This window comes from Rhipicephalus microplus, chromosome 1 (assembly GCF_043290135.1).
Source record: "Rhipicephalus microplus isolate Deutch F79 chromosome 1, USDA_Rmic, whole genome shotgun sequence".
Lineage (NCBI taxonomy): Eukaryota > Metazoa > Arthropoda > Arachnida > Ixodida > Ixodidae > Rhipicephalus > Rhipicephalus microplus.
Genome location: NC_134700.1, coordinates 216,292,677 through 216,313,817, shown reverse-complemented (window position 1 = coordinate 216,313,817; position 21,141 = coordinate 216,292,677). Strand labels below are relative to the sequence as shown.

The 21,141-nt window shown below is 44.4% G+C and overlaps 1 protein-coding gene across 3 annotated transcripts in view; it reads right to left on the bottom strand.

Annotated features, from left to right (window-relative positions):
- Window positions 1–21,141, bottom strand: part of LOC142807557 (uncharacterized) — a 67,769-nt gene that overhangs the window by 10,844 nt on the left and 35,784 nt on the right. For all 3 annotated transcript variants that reach the window (XM_075891360.1, XM_075891359.1, XM_075891361.1), the window contains 7 exons: window positions 14,812–14,954; window positions 14,564–14,640; window positions 12,258–12,328; window positions 7,530–7,717; window positions 6,506–6,576; window positions 4,122–4,204; window positions 1,776–1,891 (listed from right to left, as the gene is read on the bottom strand). In XM_075891360.1, the coding sequence (XP_075747475.1) occupies window positions 1,776–1,891; window positions 4,122–4,204; window positions 6,506–6,576; window positions 7,530–7,717; window positions 12,258–12,328; window positions 14,564–14,640; window positions 14,812–14,954 (749 nt within the window). The remainder of the gene's footprint in view (window positions 1–1,775; window positions 1,892–4,121; window positions 4,205–6,505; window positions 6,577–7,529; window positions 7,718–12,257; window positions 12,329–14,563; window positions 14,641–14,811; window positions 14,955–21,141) is intronic.

Genomic DNA, 21,141 nt, shown 5'->3' with positions numbered 1-21,141 from the left:
GCAGAGCGTCAGGGTGTTCTCTTTGCCGAAAGTTATTACCTAAAATTGAGAACGCACATTGCGATTTTCCGAAAAGCACCCGCGTGTTGGCTGGCGCAGGTTAACAAAAACAACTTGAAAAAACCGATGATAATTGCATCTTCAGGTGTAACTTCATTACAAGTAAGTGCTATATCCGAGCACGTACCTGCAAACAGAGATGGGTACTGTACAGTATATACAAACTTGTCCGCGACCGCTGCGTGCACAATCAGCGCGTCAGGGAGGCGGTTAAAATTGTGAAGGCAATCGCGAGAACTCGATTATTGCATTCAAACAAACTGTGAAAATGAAATGTAAAACGATATTCGTTCACTATATATTCATTAAGTATAGCCGATCGGTTCGAGTTGGGGGATCAGGTCTTTTAAAAATTGGTCGATTAATGCCCTAAAACGGTCTCCATCTTTTTCAGGTCAGAGACTCTACTATACATTAGCACACAACAACAAAAGTAATATACAAGGTAAAAATGTGCCAAAACAGACGCGAAAAAAAAAGTGACTGGCATCACCGCAACACACACCACACGAAGTCTCTACCTTGCATAGTATATTCCTCGGCTGTTTCCACAAATTCCAATCAAATACGCTCAACATCAGCACTGTTTAAAACACTCGGGGAGCCGCACTGCTATACTTTGGCAGTGTGGGCCGCAGCAATATATTAAAATTATTATTAATAATATATCTCCTGTAAACTTTCCTAGCTCTGCATGATGAATCGTTTTCGATGGGAGCTCTGCACTTCACTCATCCACTTTCAAAATTGTCGCTCGAGAGACTTTGAGCTTTCACTTGTTCTTGGGCCACGGAATTTTTCGTGAAAGTGAGATAATGGGCCCTCGCAGATTGTGGCGGGCAGCCGGTGCACACGGTGGCTGGTATACGTGTCACACGTTTTGATTTTCTTATCTTGTATCGAGTAAACAAGCGAGGCCTTCCTGGCCCGATGAGCTCGTTAAAGCACGACAACGAAAATCCGCACGGCTTCTCTTTAAGCATCACGCACAGCAACAGATGACGAGCTCTCAACAAACCGCCCTGCAGCATGAAAACTGCAGTAGGTACCCAGCGAGGTACCCGGGCACGGCGGGAGATGGCGACACAGCGGAAGTGACATCACATGAACACTATGTATAGCAAGTTCTAACTGTGATGCATGCAAATTTCTGGAGCTCCATAATAGGCGACACAATGCTGTTGTTGCTAAACTAACATGCAATGTAACCCATCTTTACAATGAACTTGCGTTATTAAACCTGAAACCTGTGTTGACACCACCTCACGTGAAAATGTATTCAGCCATCATTTTGCAGGGAGAATAATGATCCCACATGCTCACAATAAGACCACTGCTAATGCCGTAACTGTAGCTTCAGTTTGATCCAGTTGTCACGTACAAAAAGTTTATAATACAATATTTATTCTTCAAAGCGAAAAATTTAAGAAGCGTGCGTAAGATTCATTATGGGCTACCATTTCAGCTTATAAATGCGCCAATTATGGGCTGAAAACTGCCACTTCTGGTAAGGTAAGACATGTCTGGAACACATTCACTGACCACTAACCCCGGCAAGGCAGGAACCGCAATGTGCCACTAATAAGGTCTTTGTTGGGGCCATGAACGTCCACACTGACCAATTAAGTCTCGATATGTGAACCCACCCTAATTTATCAATTGTCTTAAGTAGCAAATGACTAGTTTAAGAGCATCCAAGGCGATCAATCACTCACAATTTTTAGGCAGAGGCACAACTGCAAGAATTCGGCCATTGAAGTAGGTGTTGTTCAGGTTTAGTGCGGCAGTCTCCGCACTGTCTCTGTCAGCCACTGTCACATATGCATGGGTACTGCAAGACAAGGTGAATTCATACAGTTTACAACATGGTCAAACAACCACATCACTTTAGTAATATTTCGCATAGGTGAGCTCTACAATAATTGCAAATTTGGTATGAATTATTGTCGGCAAATACACAGAACAGAACGCAATGAATAAAGGCATATAGCCCAATGTGCTTAGAGTTGCTACAAGAAACAGACTTGCCCCCCGCTTCTCTGAGCACCCCGCGACGCCAGGTGAGGCTTGTGTTTTCACACTGCCACTGATCTTTTGAAGACTGGTTGGCCAACTAGTCTCCCCTCAGTTCTTTGTCACTGGTTTTGTTACAGTATCATTGGCGTCGTTGGCCTGGATTGACCAGACCATTTGCCAATATCGTCGGCCACTGACTGTACATCAGTGTTGTATCGTGTCAGTGCACGCACTTGCGCTGCCCTACCGGCTTTGATAATTCGTGATTCGCTCTGTGTTTAGAACCGGTTCTTGCTCACTTCGCACTCGGCTCAGCATGCCCTCTACACGTTTTCGCAAGCATAAAAATGGCTTCTACACGGAATGAATATCTAATTATCGAAGCGACAAGGACGCGCGAATCCGGCGGTGCCACAATGCGATTCTTTGACCTCTGCGCGTGTTGACCACTCTCCCAATTTTTCTTACGAGCGAGTAGTGCATTTTGTGAATCCTGCAAGCATGCTACCCGACCTGCCTTCTTCCCGTGCATTTTGGTTTTCAAGGTCGCCTTCCCGTCATATGCTCCCCTCGCATCATTCTATCGCAACTCCTTTGGATGTCTCTCGGAAGTCTGCTCTCCTTTCTTTATCGCAACTCCGCCCATCTCCACTGCTCAGCGGCACCAGCTGCCAGCCAAGCTGCCTCGAATTCAGAAGTTTCGTTTTCTGGCGATAAACAGGCTCAGAGCAGTTCGTGTGCTGGCCACAAATCACCTTGCTGGCTTCTACGTTGTGCATGCGCGTCTTGCTCGCTATTGATGTGCATGCGTGTTCAGGATGGCAGATAAAAGGTCTTTCGCACTTTTTTCTGCCGCTCAGCAACAAAACGTCAATATTGTGACCGCTTGGCTTGGGCGTAATCCGCACGTTTAAGACTCTTTAAAGGTGCTGCGTTGTGGAGCCCTTGCTCATATCTTGACCACCTGGCAGCTAACTTGTCGCTTCCTGGGCGGTAGTGATGGCGAATCTGTTTTCTCAAGGCTGACTTCGTCGATGTCAGACCCAATGCCGAGCCTCAAGCTTCTGAACAGGACCACTTCGGCAGCGATTTGTGGCAGCGCGTTGTCGACTCCTACATGAGAGGGCGTGCAGGACATCTGCTGCGATGATTTCACTACGGCCGACAATGAAGCCGACACTGCGGAACTGTGCACAGATGAGGGCAGTGTGAATGAATTGCATGGCAAGAGCGATTTGGAGGAATCAGATGGTGAGGACGGCGAAACTTTGAAGCCAGTGCACACAAGCATGCTTGTAGCAAAAGGCTACATTAATAGCCTCAGGCAGCTTGTATCTGCCACGGGCCTCGGCGAAGAGGATGCTGCCTCTTTAAATAAACTTGAGACCATCCTTATCACTTCTGCTATTCGAAACATGTGTATCATGGACTCTTTTTAGGAAAAGAAATCTGTTTTCACATGCAACTCTTTTTAAGGATGTGTTTAAATTGCTACGAACTTCGGGATACAGTGAACGGACGCCACGTCAAGCTCAGTTTCGTTATATGCGGGATCAACTGAATTGTTCCATATGTGACCTCCTCCAAAGGTGGTTCACTGCGGTAGAGCGCTAAACATATATAAAGGTATATTAATTTGCATTAATACACAGCTGGTGTACAGCAGTGAAATGTGCTAAGCCGTGAAAGCACCTTTTAGGAAAAAAATCTGCACTGTCATGAAGCCCGACTTCAATGTTTACTACAAAGGCCCATCCTTACAACATTTCATAATTTTTAAAGTTAAAAGTTTGTCTTACTGGCTTATATTGTCTGAGTACAATAAACTACCTTCTTTCAATTTTTAAATTATATTGCACAGGTTAGCTAAGTCATGACAAACATGCCCATTTTTCTGAATAATATGTGATATATACTATTCTAATTAGATTCCAAGCCATTCGACCAGAATGACTATTTACTTCGTACCTAAAATTCACTATTTGCACAAGCCCACTTTTAACAAATACCAGATATCTGTAACGTTTCAGTACATGGGCACTTACTACGATCCTAGACCAGACGAATTACTTCTCCCCATCACCACTTCCATGGGGTCCCAGCTGGAGAAAAGATCTGCAATTTCAGCCTGCAAAAGCAAAAAAAAATAATAACAACATGACAATAAGCTTATGAAGAAAACATCCAACTGAGAGCACAGGCCTGTGTTGCACTCATAATAGCCAGACATATAGTAAATAAACACAGACCTAAAAAAAGTGCAGGCTCTTTAGTACGGGTACACAGAGTACTTCGCATGCATCCGTTACAAAATGCTTGTAGATACAGATAAGCACCCCAGAATATAAAGAGACGATTGAATTTCTGTTCTATCATACTGCAGCCAGCCTACACATGACAATGCAATACAGTAGAATATCAGTGATAAAATCACGACTTGTACAATTTCAGTCAAAGCCCATAAACAACAACGTGCTGGAATATCGTTGCTGCAAACCAAATTTAATCCCATATCGGTTGATACGAATGCACACTGCTCGCAAGTATGCAGAACTGCTGCCTACATGCCCGTAGAAGTCGCGGCAATCACATGTGACCATGCACAACCCTTTGCCAGTTTGGCTGGTTGTCAGCATCGCCCATCACGCATCTTAACGTCACAGATGGTGGGTACAAACCTTCGAGGCTTTAATGTGCCTTTGTGTCTACTCTTTCTATCTACAGATGACGTTGACATCATGCTTTATTTTATCTTTCTTGCAAGGTCCTGGCACGTGTTGCTGGCATGTTGTTGTGTTTACGCCTGCTTCCACCGTAAAGCAAGCCATGTAATGCGAATGGGTTCTGCGAAGACCCGCAAGATGGTGGGAGGGTTAAGGGAAAATAGAGAACCACCCATTTGTGGCATAAGCCACAAGTCTATTTTCCCGTTCTTAACCCCTCCGCCACCTTGCGGGTCTCGGCAGAACTCATTTGCATTACTTGTGTTCATGTGCTTCGGGTTGTTGATGAATTCAACCGCGCACTGTGAATCACTAGCTTCCTGGTTAGCTCAATTGGGAGAGCAACTGCCCCGGAAAGGCGTTGGTCCCGAGCATGGGTTGGCGAAACCTACGGTGCTCACTCAGACTCGCTCATGAAATACATTTGACGCTTTGAACTCACTCGGACTCAGACTCACCAACATTTTCCTAAGCCAGTCTCACTCAGACTAACACACACGAAAACTTTTTTTTCAGCTGAACTCACCGGACTCGAACTCGCACAAACTCACATTTACAATTCGATCTGAGCCTGGGTGAGTCTGAGTGAGTCGACTCATGAGTCCGTGAGCCCAGAATTTTGTTTCTCAACCAAGGTGTCAATGCTCTGTAACACCAATACCTCACGTAATTCGTGCTATTCTTGGCGCCGTTCAATTTAGTACCCTCAAATACGAGTGCTCCCATACAAGTTAGGATTTTTCTTGGAAAAGCTGAGTATACATAAGATACATTTATCAAGAACTTCTTTGGAAGAGTTGGGGGAGGGACAAAAGTAGAGGCCCCTCCCTCTACATTATTCGCTCCTCTGATCAATAAATATTGAAATGGTGTATGAACGAAATTGCTTCAATTTTTAAAAATGCTTGATTGATATGTGGGGTTTAACGTCCCAAAACCGCCATATGATTATGAGAGACGCCGTAGTGGAGGGCTCCGAAAATTTCGACCACCTGGGGTTCTTTAACAGGCACCCAAATCCGAGCACACAGGCCTACAACATTTTCACCTCCATCGGAAATGCAGCCGCCATAGCCCGGATTCGATTCCGCGACCTGTGGGTCAGCAGCCGAGTACCTTAGCCACTAGACCACAGCGGTGGGGCAATTTTTAAAAAATGTTGTGCAGGCTGGTTGCGTCATGATAAATTTACTCAATTTTTTAAAAATAATACGCGATACGTACTATCCAAATTAAATTTTAAATTACCATATTTGACCAAATCACTAATTTCTTCAAATGGAAAATTTACTAATCACACAAGCGTAGTGTGCCCAAAGCATGGTCTATATATATGAGACTCCTGGGGCTCACTTGCACAAACATAACCAATTGAAATACTACACTCAAATCTCAATACAACATAGATATAATAAAATATCAGTTATAATAAAGTAAATGAAAAGAAGTCTTGCAGCAGATACAGTGTTAAGAACCTTTACAATGAATTTTTGGATATAACAAATATAATTTCTTGTAAGATGCAAGTTTGTTATAATGAGGTTTGAGTGTAGTACCTATCCCATTCAAGCCTACTTTATTTAACACCTAAAGTAAGATTCACAGTGTTCACATACACAATAAGGCAACAGAACTGAAAATATAATGAAATCGAGCTATCAACTTGCACTACCCGATTCTGAAGAATGTTATTCAAGCATACTCGCCATTTTTGTCTCCTGTGGAAAGTTTGCAATGCAGAGCACTGCTGGAGATGGCTCTGATGAATGGCTGGGATCTGCAAATGGCAACACAAATTGTACAAAAGGGGGGACAGAGGGGAGCTGGAGCCACAGAATCTCCAACAAATGTGCAGTTAATCAAGCGAGATCATTAGTACTACTTCCATGATTATACAGTCGAACCCCTTTATAGGAGGCACTGATAAAGAAGACAAATGGGTATAAGAGACGCCAGTGTGCCCATAGTAAAATATGGGCTGATAGAAAAATGCATACGTCGTACCCTGCTATAAGAGACACTTGATATAAAAGACGAGAATTGCTGCCAGGAGCATGCCTCTTATAAAAGGGTTCAACTGTAGTGCTAAACACTGCAAAGCTCAAATGAAAGTGGGTCTTGCAACATGCATTGGCTCTACGGAATATGTGGTAGTGCCATAAAGGGGTCAAAATTATCAAGCATTTCCGAAAAAACGGTCAACTGTATACACAACTCCTGAGCCATTCAATCCAGAGCCGATCGGCCACAATCACAAACTGGGTAACCCATGCCAAGGGAACCAGTTTCTCCCCATGTCACCAGTTTCTCCTACATAGACCTGATACAGATCTGGTGTGGTGTCTGGACTCCTTAGATCTTGGTGTGGTGTCTTAATCTCTCTAGTGTATGCTCTGCACTCCCTATCTCTTTAACGTGACACGAATAGATTGTACCATTTCAATATAAAATAAAGTTGAAACTTCTAGTTGAATAAGTACTACTGGCATGTGCACGTGCTACCCACTAACAACTTTCATGGGGATAGTTTTTACCTCCGCAGCAAATAAAAGCTCACAAAACTTGAAACCAGTTAGGCTATGGGACCAAACAAGTGTTTGCGAAGTTTTTTGTTAGATGGATGTGAAAGTTACAATGAAAAAAAAAAAAAAACAGGCTCGTAGGTTTCGCAACTAGTCTATAATTACATTCAACTTGACAAAATGCTGCAAGACAGAGAATATGACCTACTATTGCTGCCAGCAGCAGGGGCATTGGCAGTAGCTACACTGGTCTTGGGAGCAGGTTGGGCTTGGTAGCTGCCATCCCTCTTTGAAGGCAGGCCAATAAACAGTTGGTGATCTTGAAAAGTAAAGCCCTGCATCTCCTGCAAGGCCTTGTTGAAGGCAGCCTGAGATGACAGGGTGACAAAGGCATACCTAAAATGGAGATAGAGATATTTATACAAATGAGCATATCCGTCTTTCCTTACAAAGATGAAAATAACGCACTTCTTGGTGGTTATTCAAAGCTTGTAATACAGTTAAACCTGAATATAACTAAACTGACAAATTCCCAGAAAATTCGTTATAAAAGGATATTTGTTATATGCAGTTTCGGCGAAAAAATCTGAAAAACAAATGCACAAATTAAACAAACTGGGAATTGAAGGTAAAGCTAACACAAATCACTTATTTAGCAGTAAAAAACTGCATTATTACTGTGATAGCAATTATCTTGACACTCTCGACAACTTTTTGCCGTCGCCGCCATGTTCCGTAACAAGTCCAAATTGAGAACATGCCTCCGCGCATGGCAACTTATGAGCTGGTTAAAAGCGAGCGAGTGCTGCTGAAGCAGAGATCAAATGAGCCGGCCCATCTCTATCACCTGGAGGGCGCATACAATACATCCCCCCACATTTTAGAACTGCAGTCGAATGCTGAAACAGAAAGAAAACCAGACGTCTTGATCAAGTATGACAAAAAATCACAGCATATCCACGGAGTGAATGATGATGAGTGGGGCAAAGCGTCCGTCCATTCGTTCTTGTTTTGTCCGTCCACGCCAGCATCCGTGGGTGCATTCATGCGCCCGTCCGTCTGTCCGTGAGTCCATCCATCTGTCTGTCCATCCGTTTGTGCGTCCATCCATCTGTCCATACGTTTGTGCATCCATCCGTTCGTACCACCGTGCATCCGTCCACCTGTCCGTCCGTCTTCTAGTCTGTCTGTTCGTCCGTGCGTCCATTTAGTGAACACTCCAAGTACCACCACCTCCCATCTCGCATCCCCTGTGGCACATACCCACTCTAGAGCGAGTATGTGCCATGTGCACCAGTGGCTACGTACAACGGAGGAAGGACAGACCCACACCCTAAGGAGCTTCACCCATAAAATGTGGCAGGGGGGGGGGGGGTAGCAGAACTGGTACCTGAGCAACATTAAAGTCCGAGTTTAAGAGTGCAGTCGCGATCTCTAGCACGTGTGCTATCTCGGCAGGCATCAGTCTACTTTCAACGCCAAGAGACTGTGAAAAGAGCACTTCTCTATGGAGTGACCGTATTTGCTTATGCCAGCCTTTTGCAAATCGTATCCAAAAGAGTTGGCTGCCAGCCTTACCTTGTATAACACTACATTTTGTCGCTTTTGCACTCATTGCATTGCATTCAATGCGCCATCATGCTGTTACCAGAGCTAATAGGCTAATCTCAAAGGCTACAGTCCTGCGAACTCGCGGGGCAGCACAAGACTGCGAAGCACGTGACGAGTAGACCTCCGAAAACCGGCTATTGTCACCGCGGTTTCGGAGAGTTTCCATCAGTGCCTAATCTGACATCCCCTCGGTTGTGACAATCCTGTTGTCTGCATTTTAAAAAAAAGACAAATAAGCAAGGCTGAACGACATCAGGGGCCACTCGATGTGCGCCCAGTGAAACCATGTACGCACACCGCGTCGAAAACAAAGAGCGAGCAACACGGTTATCGCGGAAAACTATATCACAGGAGAATCTGTTGCTGAGCTTGTTGGTACATACTTGAAAAGACCAGCTTACGGACGCGTACACAAAAGACGACCGACATGCTGAAACTTGCAACAGGTTTAATGAAACCATCACACATATGCCTCCATATGAAGCGCAACCGCATATTTGTGATGCTAACTAAAAGCGTGGCACTGCCAACTTTCTGGTTTGGAGGGAGGAGGAGGGCACATCCGCGCATGCGCCCGTAACGGCAACGCCGGGTCGCGGGGTGCAGGCACAGCTGCCCGCCTTGCACACACTCGCACGCAATAACGAGCGCTCGCTTTTGAGAGCCACAAGCGAGCGCAGCACCGCTGCCACTTCGCGCTTCGACAGCAGCGGGGAACCGCAGAATACGCCTGTTATGGTGCATTCAGACGACGGATCGAATCCCGATGTGGCGGGACGGACGGCGCGTCCCGTTACCTCACATCAGCGATTTCCCTCGTCCGCGACTCGTCCGCGCGGCTCGCGGACGGATGAACCCAACCTGTTTCTCACATCGGGATTCTGGCGGGGGAGAGCCGGTACTTCAGCGGAATAGTTTGGGGTCGGTGGCAACCAGTACACTTTTCGTCTGCTCGCGGCATGTCCTCCATGGCTCGCGGACAGCTGCATGACTGGTCGGCATCATCTACGCTTGAGCATTGTTTACTTAGTTTCCGGAGACTTTGTTCTCAGGTGATTAAATATGCAGATATCACTTTTGGTGGTTCGGGAAATGTCGCCGCCGTCGCTTAACACGCGAGATTCTTAGCCGTCATGGTGGTGAACTATTCCAACTTCTGCAACCGGCGACGTGCCGCTTCTAAAAAAAAAGGCGGGAGACACGTTTAGAAGTTCTACAAGTGGGGAATAATGTAGTTGAAAGAATATCCTGCTAGTCCCTTTTCTCCTGAAAGAATAACACTACTCGTTCATTTGTCACAACACGACAGACATCGCAGCCAAGCTTCGCTTCTCGCGGGCATCCATGTTGAATACTCTCAAACCGGTCTGCTGCCAGCGGGCGCAGGTGAGCGCCGAATCCGCTGTCGAGGGTAATCCGGCTGTTTTCCCCTAGGACACCGTCCGTCGTGTGGATGCGCCTGCAGGCGGATCATCCGCGGATTAGCCGTCCGCGTCCACGACAAATCCGGATTCGGTCCGTCGTCTGAATGCACCATTAGCGCCAAAATCACAATATCTGTCACAAAATTCCTGGATTGTCCGTGGCAAAAATTCGTTACACCAAAGATGTCTCCCGCTGTTACTTTGTAATGTAGAGGTCACAAACACAAGTGTCTCTATGGTGTAATGACGGGGAATAGAAAAACTTCATTATATCGAGGAATTTGTTATATGGAGGTTCATTATAAGCACGTTAACTGTATGCAAAAAGGCCACATCAGTTTTTTTTTTGTAGTACACAGAACTGCCAACATTACAATATGAAACATACTGTAACTGAGGCAGAAAATTAATAAAACACAGTAAAACGAACTTAAGCTACAGTAAAAAAACATTGACATCACACAATTATTGATATAACAAAAAGTTTATCTTTTTTGTTACTTCATACACATACAATGCCATGTACGTTCATTATATCACAAAGCGTGATTTTTTGCAATTTCAGTGTAACAACGCCCAAGTCCTACCAGGAAGGAAGATTGAGGCAGCAATTACAAACTTTAAATTTTAAAAATTTATGCGCTGCACGAAAAATGGCAGCGGCCGCAATGTAGAAGATAATTTTATTGCAGTGACTATGGGCAAGGGTCATAGGTAAGTGAACTCGCTCACAAGTCGACTCACTCAGAATCACTTAGACTCAGATTGAGCCGCGAGTCTGAGCCATTGCTGTCATGTTTATTATAAAATCAAAATTGATAACAAGCCCTCCACCCATATTATGTCCAAATTGATAACAAGCCCTTCACCCATATTATGTTCCACCCGCAGGTAAATGCACACAAGTGGGGGCAAAGACCACAGCTAAAGCAGAGATATAATGAGCCGGCCCATTTCCATATATTGGAGAGCACAAGCAATAACACCACAATGTTCAATACGCTTGCCATTGAAGCAGAGAAGAAACACTGTAATGCAATAGCAATATATTGTAATGTTATACAAAGTAACGCTGGCATTTGACTCTCTTGGAACTGACTGATATCGCACAACTCTACAAAATTTTTGTGTAAGAGAATACTTCGACGCCAGGAAGAAATGCTTTTTTTGCACAAACTCATCGCGTTGAGAGCACAGAACGTAAAAGGGTTGAACAATACATGCTGATGCCTGCCAAGATAGTGCATACCACAGTGATTGCGACTGAACCCGTAGTATCAAAGTTCACAGCTGCTGCTCAAGTCATCACTGCCTTGATGAAACTAAAACCCCAACCAAGTCGACAAAATTGTGAACACAGTGTTTCAGCCAGGTTTTCGGGCCCGGGGCTTGACTGCTGTTGCACCTCGTGGCTAAATTCGGGTGCTATGGCGCTGATAAAAGAGTTCGACACAACAGGGGTCGTTCAGCACAGGATGGCGCAGGTAAACAACTTTGGCACACAATGGTGTGGCTGTTCCACCCCTGTGCCAGAGTAAATGAGTTCAAAGCACAGATTGCTGTTGAATCCTCCTGTTTGTTTCCTAATGCAGAGCTCCATAATAACCAATTTGCTCACATCCAGATCTCTCTTTATAGGTACCTGGTGCTTCGTTTAAAAAAAAGAAACAAACAAACAAAGGCAACGGAATGTTACAAGTGGCTAACTTGGTAAAGCACATGTTAAAAAAAATGTATGTTAGGATTGATCCTGCTTTCACAGCTACATCTGCTTGACCCTTTTTCAATTACCAGCAATTCTACTGCCTCACATTTTGAGCTGGACCTATTCTGAGTTGACGTGCCATCACCTCCCTTATACTTCCACTATTTAATAAAGTAAGATCAAATATGCAACTCACGGAACTCCTTTTGTTGTGATGAGAAAGGTTTCAAGAACTCCATACTTGTCAAAAATATTTCTTATGTCATCCTGTAAAGAGTTAAAACAGTACCTCTGAACAAACTGACCACAAAATAGATTGAGCAAAGAGGTTTACATTTTTGAAACGCATACGAGAGCTTTAAACACAAGAAAAAAACAGCCTCATGTCATGCTACAGTAAAACCTCGTTAATTCGAAGTCACTGGGGCCGCGAGAAAGCTTTGAATTAGGCGGGTTTTCGAATTAACAGAACATACAAGAAGTGGGGTGCAAGGAACTTAGAACTATTCAAAGTAATCAAAGCTCGTCGTTTGCTGTGCCCGCTAGCTTGCGGCTCCAAAGGTCATGCTTTCCAGCAATACCTGGTCTTTATTTTGCCGCGAACATGGAGGAACGATAGGCCTCGCTGCTGCCCCCGAAAAAAAAAAAAAAAGCGATCGTGATAAACTGAAATGTGCGTCTGCAGAAAACAAGATATCTTCACTGCAGCACAGTAGCGACATGTGGGCAGCATGTCGCCTGCTTCTGGTTCCGTCAGCACGTCATGATGCGACCATTCACACATTCTTTCTATTATAATTATGACTTTATTCATGGCCAGTATGACAAAGCTCACGATGTGTTTTGGCTGGAAAAAATGACCTTTGAAACTTTCGAACTTAGTTTTCGAAGCAGGTGTTGCTGGCAAGAACTTCGCCAGCAGTGCAAAGACGTGAACTGCTGAAGGAACCGGCAATCGGAGGTTCGCATACATCGTGATTTCCGCTAAACTGTCCTTTATTTATTTCTTTACAATCCCAGAAATAATGGGTAAACCATGACCCTCTGGCATTGCGAGAAACACTCAACGAGCTGCCCACGTGTCACCTCTGTATTGCAGTGAAGCACGTCTTGTTTTCCACAGGCGCACGCGTTGGTTGACCAAGAGGCAGTTTTTTTTCCCCCCTTTTTTTTTGCTCTGGAAGTAGCGAGGCTGGGGTGCTTCGGCTGCCACACGTTAGTATCAATACGCTGCATTGCCTTGAGGCTATTAATAACCTTTGTTCTGCGGATTCGCGGCGAAATCGGGATCTGGAACTGGCACATGGCACTCAAAGTTTTCGAATTAACTGGACTGGTGCCAGCCACCGCCTCAAACTATCCACTAAAACTTACATTGCAAAATACGGGTCCATGGAAATACTTTGAATTAAGCTGGATTTCAAAATAACGATAGTTCGAAATAACGAGGTTTTACTGTATTTCTATGTGCCCTCCCCCCTTTTATTCTGTCATGACAACCAGCGTAGTTCCTGGATGCGAGGGCATATGTTAGGCATTACTAATTATTAAACTTATGAAGCTATTTTAACTGATTTGCAGGAGTTATTATTTGGAAACATATCTGTTTGGAAAAATACACTGGCAGAATTGATGCTGCCAAGATAAACACCATTGATTGATTGATTTGTAGGGTTTGATGTCCCGAAACCACCATATGATTATGAGAGACGCCGTAGTGGAGGGCTCTGAAAATTTTGACTACCTGGGGTTCTTTAACGTGCACCCAAATCTGAGTACACGGGCCTACAACATTTCCGCCTCCATCGGAAATGCAGCCACCACAGCCGGAAGAAACACCGAATGGATCTACACAGCAGCAAATCTTGTAGTACTGTGTCCACCAAAATGACACTGGCAAACCACGATTTAAAAGTGCGCTGCCAGCACATGCACATATTTCCCGCCACACCTTTAGGACACCTGCCATAAAAACCAGAATACATAGAGTAGGTAGAATTTTTTTTCAAAATTTGCAATAAAAAACCGGCCCCCGCCTTGTCTTACACGATGGTCATTGGCAGAAAAACTTCATGTCTGGCAACTAAGGACAACTAATGTAAACCGTCTCCACTTTCGTAAATATAGTCGGATACAACTACGGCGATTCCTCCTCAAAGGCGCACGCACAGAAGCACACAACAATGGCCGTGCACTCCAGATTGACGTCATGGGCCAAACTGCCAGAAACTCTGCCTTTAGGGTACATTGCCTAGTGCATAAGCAAGAATACTTCTTCAGTTGTGGAGGCGATATGCAGTCGCCCGATTTTTCTAGTCGTTACCCGGCTATAGGGTGGCTAGTTACCACAGGGTGGCTAGTTACCACAGGGTGGCTAGAATGGAGGGGTGTGCTGAGCGCAGTGCACTTACCTTGCTTAACACATTTCCCTCTGCACCCCTATGCTGCCAGGGGCGTTGCTGTAGGGGTGCAAAATTTAGTATACATGAAAGAACATCTTACCTTTGTAATATTCTTTGGCAGGTTCGCAACAAAGAGCTTGTTTGCATTGCTGAAAGGGTCCTTGGCAGCAGATGCTTCTGCAACAGACATTGATACAATTCATTCAAAATTTTTTTCTCTACTGTAGTGACTACACCACCAACTTGATCGTCAGCATTCCTGAACGCTTACATTCAGGCCCCCGTAATGCAGGGCACTAATGAACACACGTCTTCTAGAAAAGCTGGGCAGTGAAAGATTATATGTACCTGCTTTCTGTGGCTTCTGTTTTGGCTTCGTGCCTTCCGCCTTGCGGACAGCCAGATGTTGCTGATTTCCCACGGAGGAACCATCTAGGTCTTGAACAGCACGGTCAACACATGCTGCACTTTCCAGCTCTACAAAGCATATGCTGGTTATGTAAAAAAAAAGAAAGAAAATCAAATGACAGTGATCCTACCAAAGTCTTTTGATTTTGAGCAATTTTTGGGCAGCACAATTTTCATTTTGCAGCAGGTAATTTTGCATATCGGAGCACCATGGAGCAACAAGTTTCACATGCTGGAGTACAGTGAAGAAGCAAGTGCAGGAATTTTTTTGCTCGAGCAGCATATGTGACATTCTAGTGGTGTAAGGGTGTGTCATGATCCTTTGCGCAAACGCAATCTCAGCCGGCATTACAGGCAGCTCGTATACCCTTCTATGTGCTGTGCTCTGAACGCGAAGAGACTGCGAAAAGTGCTTCTTTTTTTTGGAGTGTTCTTATTTGTTTACACCAGCGCTCTGCAGAGCTATGCGAGATCCGATCCAAAAAAAGATACCTACCTTAATTGCATACAACATTACAATTTCTTGCTAATCACATTCATTGTTGCAGTAAATGCAATTTTTTTTCTTACTCGATGTATCTGTACTTCCTTGGCCCCTCTGAAAGCCTACTGCACCAAAGATGGTTTTGCACTGCTTTCACAGATCACTGAGGCAGTGCAAAGCAGCAATGTCATGTGATGACGTCATCCTGTTATGATTTGTTCTATCACTAGGTGTTCATGCCACCAACGATAATTTTTCATGTTTGATGAGGCAGCAAGCACTTTTGAAGTAATATCGCTTATTGAAAGTTAACAGTCTGGCTTTTAACAACTCAACATTACCTACTAAGCTGGCCTCTACCATGTCGTTTCTGCCTTGTAGCCTAAACAGCTTCACCGATTATCCATTCCCGAGCGTGAAGTGGCTCCTCCTTTTTTTTTTTTTCTGCGATAGCAATTATATGGGCACCCAGGCAGGTTTTTGCCATCGTCATTTTCCGCATAAAACCCAAGTTGGTCACATCACCCAGCGCATTCTATGTTCTACACGAGAGTAAAAGCTCCTGAGCAATGGCGATGAACGCTGCTGAAGTGGAGATGAAACAAGCCAGCCTTATATGTCACACAGAGGCTGCATGCAATAACATTGTACGAGGCCTGCCATCGATAGCTGATCAATTAGAGAAGAAACACCCTGCCAATCTTTTGTAAGAAGCATGAAGAGACACTGGGGGAGGGCAGGATCATGATGCGTCCATCGAAAGGCGCAGCTGCCTGCATGCGATATCTCAAGGCGTCAGGAGACAGCGTGTAAACTTGCGGTGCTCTGAATGCTTGCTTCACGTTTAGAGCACTGACTGCACGACAACAACTTCTGTTACTGGGGCGGCTATATTTAATCGTACTAGGGTTTCATTGAGTCATGAAAGATCGGATCCAGAACGTTAGCTACCAACCAGCCTTACTTCATATAACAATATGATTTGTGGGTATCACATTCCCTACTTCACCCTTAAGCAAAACTAACAAATTCTATTGTTATATACAGTAGCGCTTACAGCTACCTTTTTTGAACCCAATATCGCATAACTGAACAGAACACTGGTTAAAGGGAATATGGCCGCTCGAGGCCACAAAGGATTTTAGTGCTGTCCGTTCTCTAAATGCAAAGTAAGCGTTGAGAGCCCAGCTAGTTTACGAGCCGCCTCCTGATGAGCCGAGAGAGTGGGCACACCAGCGACTTCGCCCTTCAAATGATACAGCCCCCTGCCTCACCCTCTACCAGAGCGATGTAAATGAGCTACCGTGATTTCTCTTAACTATCAACCATTGACCCTTGCAAAGGTTAGGTTAATTTGTTTTTTTATGGCGCAAAAGCAGCTAAGGCTATGCTGCGCCAGACACAAGACTTTCAGGAATGGACACTAAAAAGATGAGATTTTAAAGCTTATTTAACAGGTTACATTCTTTCAGAAAGTTTAGCAAGTCAGGCAGAGGTACTAGAGGGTCATCTCCTAGGAACAAAGCAGGGTGTAAAGGTACGTGTTGTTTGTATAGCTTGCTGAAATGTTTTTGTCTCTGTGTTTCAATGGTAGGACATGTGATTAGGATGTGCATAAGTGTTAACGCTTCTTGGCATTTTTCACACGTTGGTTGTTCTTCCTTTGCAAGAAAGAAGTTGTGTGTCAAGTGTGTGTGTCCAATGCGAAGTCGGCATAATACAACTTCAATAAACCGTTGCTGGTGACGGCAGGTCTTCCATTCCCCGAGTGTGGGTTTCACCAGGTGGAGCTTATTGTTTGTGCAGGTGTCCCATTGCTTTTGCCATTTTGCTAGTAGGGCCAGGCGAATTGTTCTCTGGATATCTTTAAGGGGAATTTTTACTTTTGTTACTGTATTATGGGCTGCCTGGGAAGCATACTTATCTGCTTTTTCGTTTCCGGGTATCCCAACATGACTTGGGACCCAGCAGAAACGGATGCAGGTTGCCTGGCTGTTTAAGTATACCATGTTTAGAATGTCGCCTACTATAGGCTCACATTCGGATTTTATATGTTGTGCTTTTAGCGTGCTTAGTGAGTCGGTGTATATGATTGCTTTCTTGTATTTTTCAGCGATGATTTTCCGAACTGCTTCACTCAAGGCATAAGCTTCAGCTGAAAAAATAGAAAAACTACGAGGTACTTTCACAGAAATTGCGCTTTTCGTCGTCACAATCCCAATACCCACGTGGTCTTCCGTTTTTGAGCCATCTGTGTAAAATTCTTCATAATCCCTATATTCGTGCTGAAGTGTATAAAATTCTTGGATTGTGTGTTCTGGAGGGGTGCTTTTTTTGTTGAAAAGGATTAGTGAAAATTCGCATAGCTGTAATAGGTCAAACCATGGCGGCAGTCTTGGTGGTTTAATAGCGACATCTAGTGATCCATCAGGGATGGTATAAAAGCGGCAGTATTCCTCGAAACGTAGGACAAGTGGTTTGATTAGGTTCGGTTTGTTGAGGTAGTGTGAGCGCGAGTTACATTTTGCGGCAATTTCATAGCAGATGTGTTCAGGTGACGACCTTATTCTTAAAACATATGACAAGGTTAGTAATGCTCTTCGATCACATAGAGGGGGCTCATTGCATTCTACGTATAGACTTTGCACAGGTGATGTTCTGTAAGCACCACTTGACAGACGGAGACCGAGGTTGTGTATAGAGTCAAGACGGCAGATGTATGAGTTTCGCGCCGAGTCGTAGACTATGCATCCGTAGTCTAAAATGCTGCGTACAAGAGATCGGTAAATACGTATAAGGTAGAGTCGATCGGAACCCCAGTGTTTATGTGAGAGTACTTTGAGCACATTGAGTGCTCTGTTTGCCTTAGTTTTCAGTGCATTTATGTGTGGCAGAAAGTTTAGTTTTCGGTCGAATGTGATTCCTAGGAATTTGTGTTTTTGTTTTACCGGCATGTTGATGTTGTATAGTTTGAGCGCGGGTTCAGGGAACAATCCTCTCTTTTGCGTAAAGAGAACAGCTGTGGTTTTTTGGGCTGAAAAGCGAAAACCATTTTGGTCGGCCCATTTCGTAAGCCGATTTATTGTAATTTGGAGTTGCCTTTCGCAGGATGATAGGCTGGAGGCTCGGCATGCAATTTGCAGATCATCAACATAGATGGAGTGCATGACTGTACGGGGTATAGTCCTGTTGATGGAGTTCATTTTCACTATAAACAGGGTGGTGCTCAAAACGCAGCCCTGTGGTACACCATTTTCTTGGACAAATATTCGTGACAGTACCGTACCCAAACGTACTTGAAAAGTTCTATTCGATAAAAAATTGTGTAAGCAGTTCAGCATTCTTCCGCGAATCCCTAAGTTAGCTAGATCTCTAAGAATTCCGTATCTCCAAGTTGTGTCATATGCTTTCTCTAAGTCAAAGAAGACCGAGAGACAGAACTGTTTGTGTAGAAATGCTTGTCGTATTTCTTGTTCCAGCCTAACAATGTGATCAGTGGTGGAACAGCCCTTTTTGTATCCGCACTGGTGTGTGTCTATTAGGTGCTCCGATTCCAGAGTGAAGGTAAGTCTAATATTTATGACGCTTTCGTAAGTTTTTGCAAGGCAACTTGTTAATGCAATGGGTCTATAGCTACTTGGGGTTGTTGGGGGTTTACCAGGTTTTAGGAATGGTATGACTATGGCTTTTTTTCAATCTTCAGCCATTATGCCAGAGTCCCATATTTTGTTGAAGAATTGTAGAAGTGCCTTCGCGGATGCTTGGGATAGGTGTGCCAACATTGTGTAGTGTATCTGGTCAGACCCTGTTGCTGTTTTTTTACCGGCAGAAAGTACCCTGTTCAATTCGTGCAGCGTAAGCGGAAGGTTATAACGTTCACTTGAGGTACTGCTAGTAGACAATCTTTGTCTTTCTGCATTTTCTTTATATTTCAGGAATGTATTGGTGTAATTTCTGAGCATGATACCTTATAAAAGTGTTCTCCTAATAGGTTGGCCTGGTCTTCTAGTGTTGATTGTGTGTCTGGACTTGTAAGCAGTGGTATTGTGTAGGAGGAGTACTCTCCCTTGAACTTCCTCACCTGGTCCCAGATGTGTTTAGATGTGACTGAACTGTTAATTGATGATATGTATTTTTGCCATGAATCCTTTTCTGCCTGTCTTCGAATAAATCGGGCTCTGGCTTTTGCCTGTTTGAAGTTGATGAGGTTGGCATAGGTGGGGTATCTTCGTAGAATTCCCCAGGCCTTATTTTGTAGTTTTTTGGCATCAGTACACTCGTTTGTCCACCAAGGGTTGAATTTCTTGCGTACGATGTCGGATGATTGCGGTATTGCTTTTTCTGCTGCTAAGATTAAAACTTTGACGAACTCTTCGTTTAGTTCCTCAACAGAAAGCTCCGATGAGAAAACTTCATCGAGCTTAGCGTTTTCTTTGAAAACTGGCCAGTTTGCGAGCTGTAGTTTCAACCGGCGTGGCCTGCTTGTTAGAGTTGGGTAAGATGGTATGAGTTTTATGATGCCGGGTTGATGATCACTACCATAAGACGTGTTGACGACGTCCCATTTAAAATCATTAAAAATCCACGATGAACACATGGCGAGAACTAAGCAACTAAAAGTGCGCGAGGTTGGTGAAAAGTAGGTAAAAGCACCGGAATTAAAAAGGCAGATGTCATTTGCTAAAATGAAATCTTCCACGGCTTGCCCTCTTGCGTCAGTTTTGTCGCTACCCCAAAGGGTTGAATGAGCATTGAAATCCCCAACTAAGATAAATGGTTTTGGCAACTGTTCCACTAGATTTTCTAGGTTTTTGGTGGTGAAAAGGGTGTGAGGTGGGATATACAGTGAGCAAATGGTGATGGTTATGTATGATAGGATGGTGACGGCTACGGCCTCGAAAGATGTGTTTATTTGGACATCTCGCGCAGGAGTGCAGCCCTGCACCACTATGGCTACTCCTCCTGAAAGACGGTTGCAATGTTCGCTGTCCTTTCGGGCAACTTTGAAGCCTTTTAGGAAATGGCTGTGTTTTGCACCAAGATTTGTCTCTTGGAGGCAAAAGGCTACTGGTGAGAATTTGTTAATGATGTCCTTTATGTCACCTAAGTTATGAATTAAGCCTCTGCAGTTCCAATGTACGATAAAAGCCATGGCAGAATAAAGTTAAGTAAATATACTTCTGGGGATTGATCGGTATAAAAGATGATAGGTGACAATATTAAGAAATAGAAATAGAGAGAAATACGATAACCATTACGGTTATCGCTTACTTATTGTGGTTACTGGGACTTTGTCCTTGTCCTGTTTGGTACACTCGAGAGAGCGCTTGTCCTTCGGTGTCAATGACACCGGAGTTTTGTGGTCGATCTCCATTGCCTTGTCTGATGCGCTGGAAGATCAAGAGTGAGGCACTGAGAAACGGATCTCAGGCCTTGGCACTCTGTTGAGTTTAGGGCCCAGGGAGACCGGAGTCTGCGGGCCCTTTGATGTGCATAGAGCAGCTGGCGCTGGTTCTTTTACGGGGGCGGTTTGAGTCACCATAGAACCACTGGGTGTGCTAGCGGTCGACTCCTGAGGCCTTTGTGACGCTGCCCCCGACTGCGTCACATCGGCGTAACTTCTGTGGAAAAGGTATGATAGCCGTGTTCGCGCTTCGCTGAATGATATTTTTTCTTTGACGGTCAGAGCGATCACTTCTTTTTCTTTTTTCCAACATGGGCATGACCGGGAATACGCTGGGTGTTCCCCGTCACAGTTAACACAGTGGGGTGAGGATGAGCAGTTT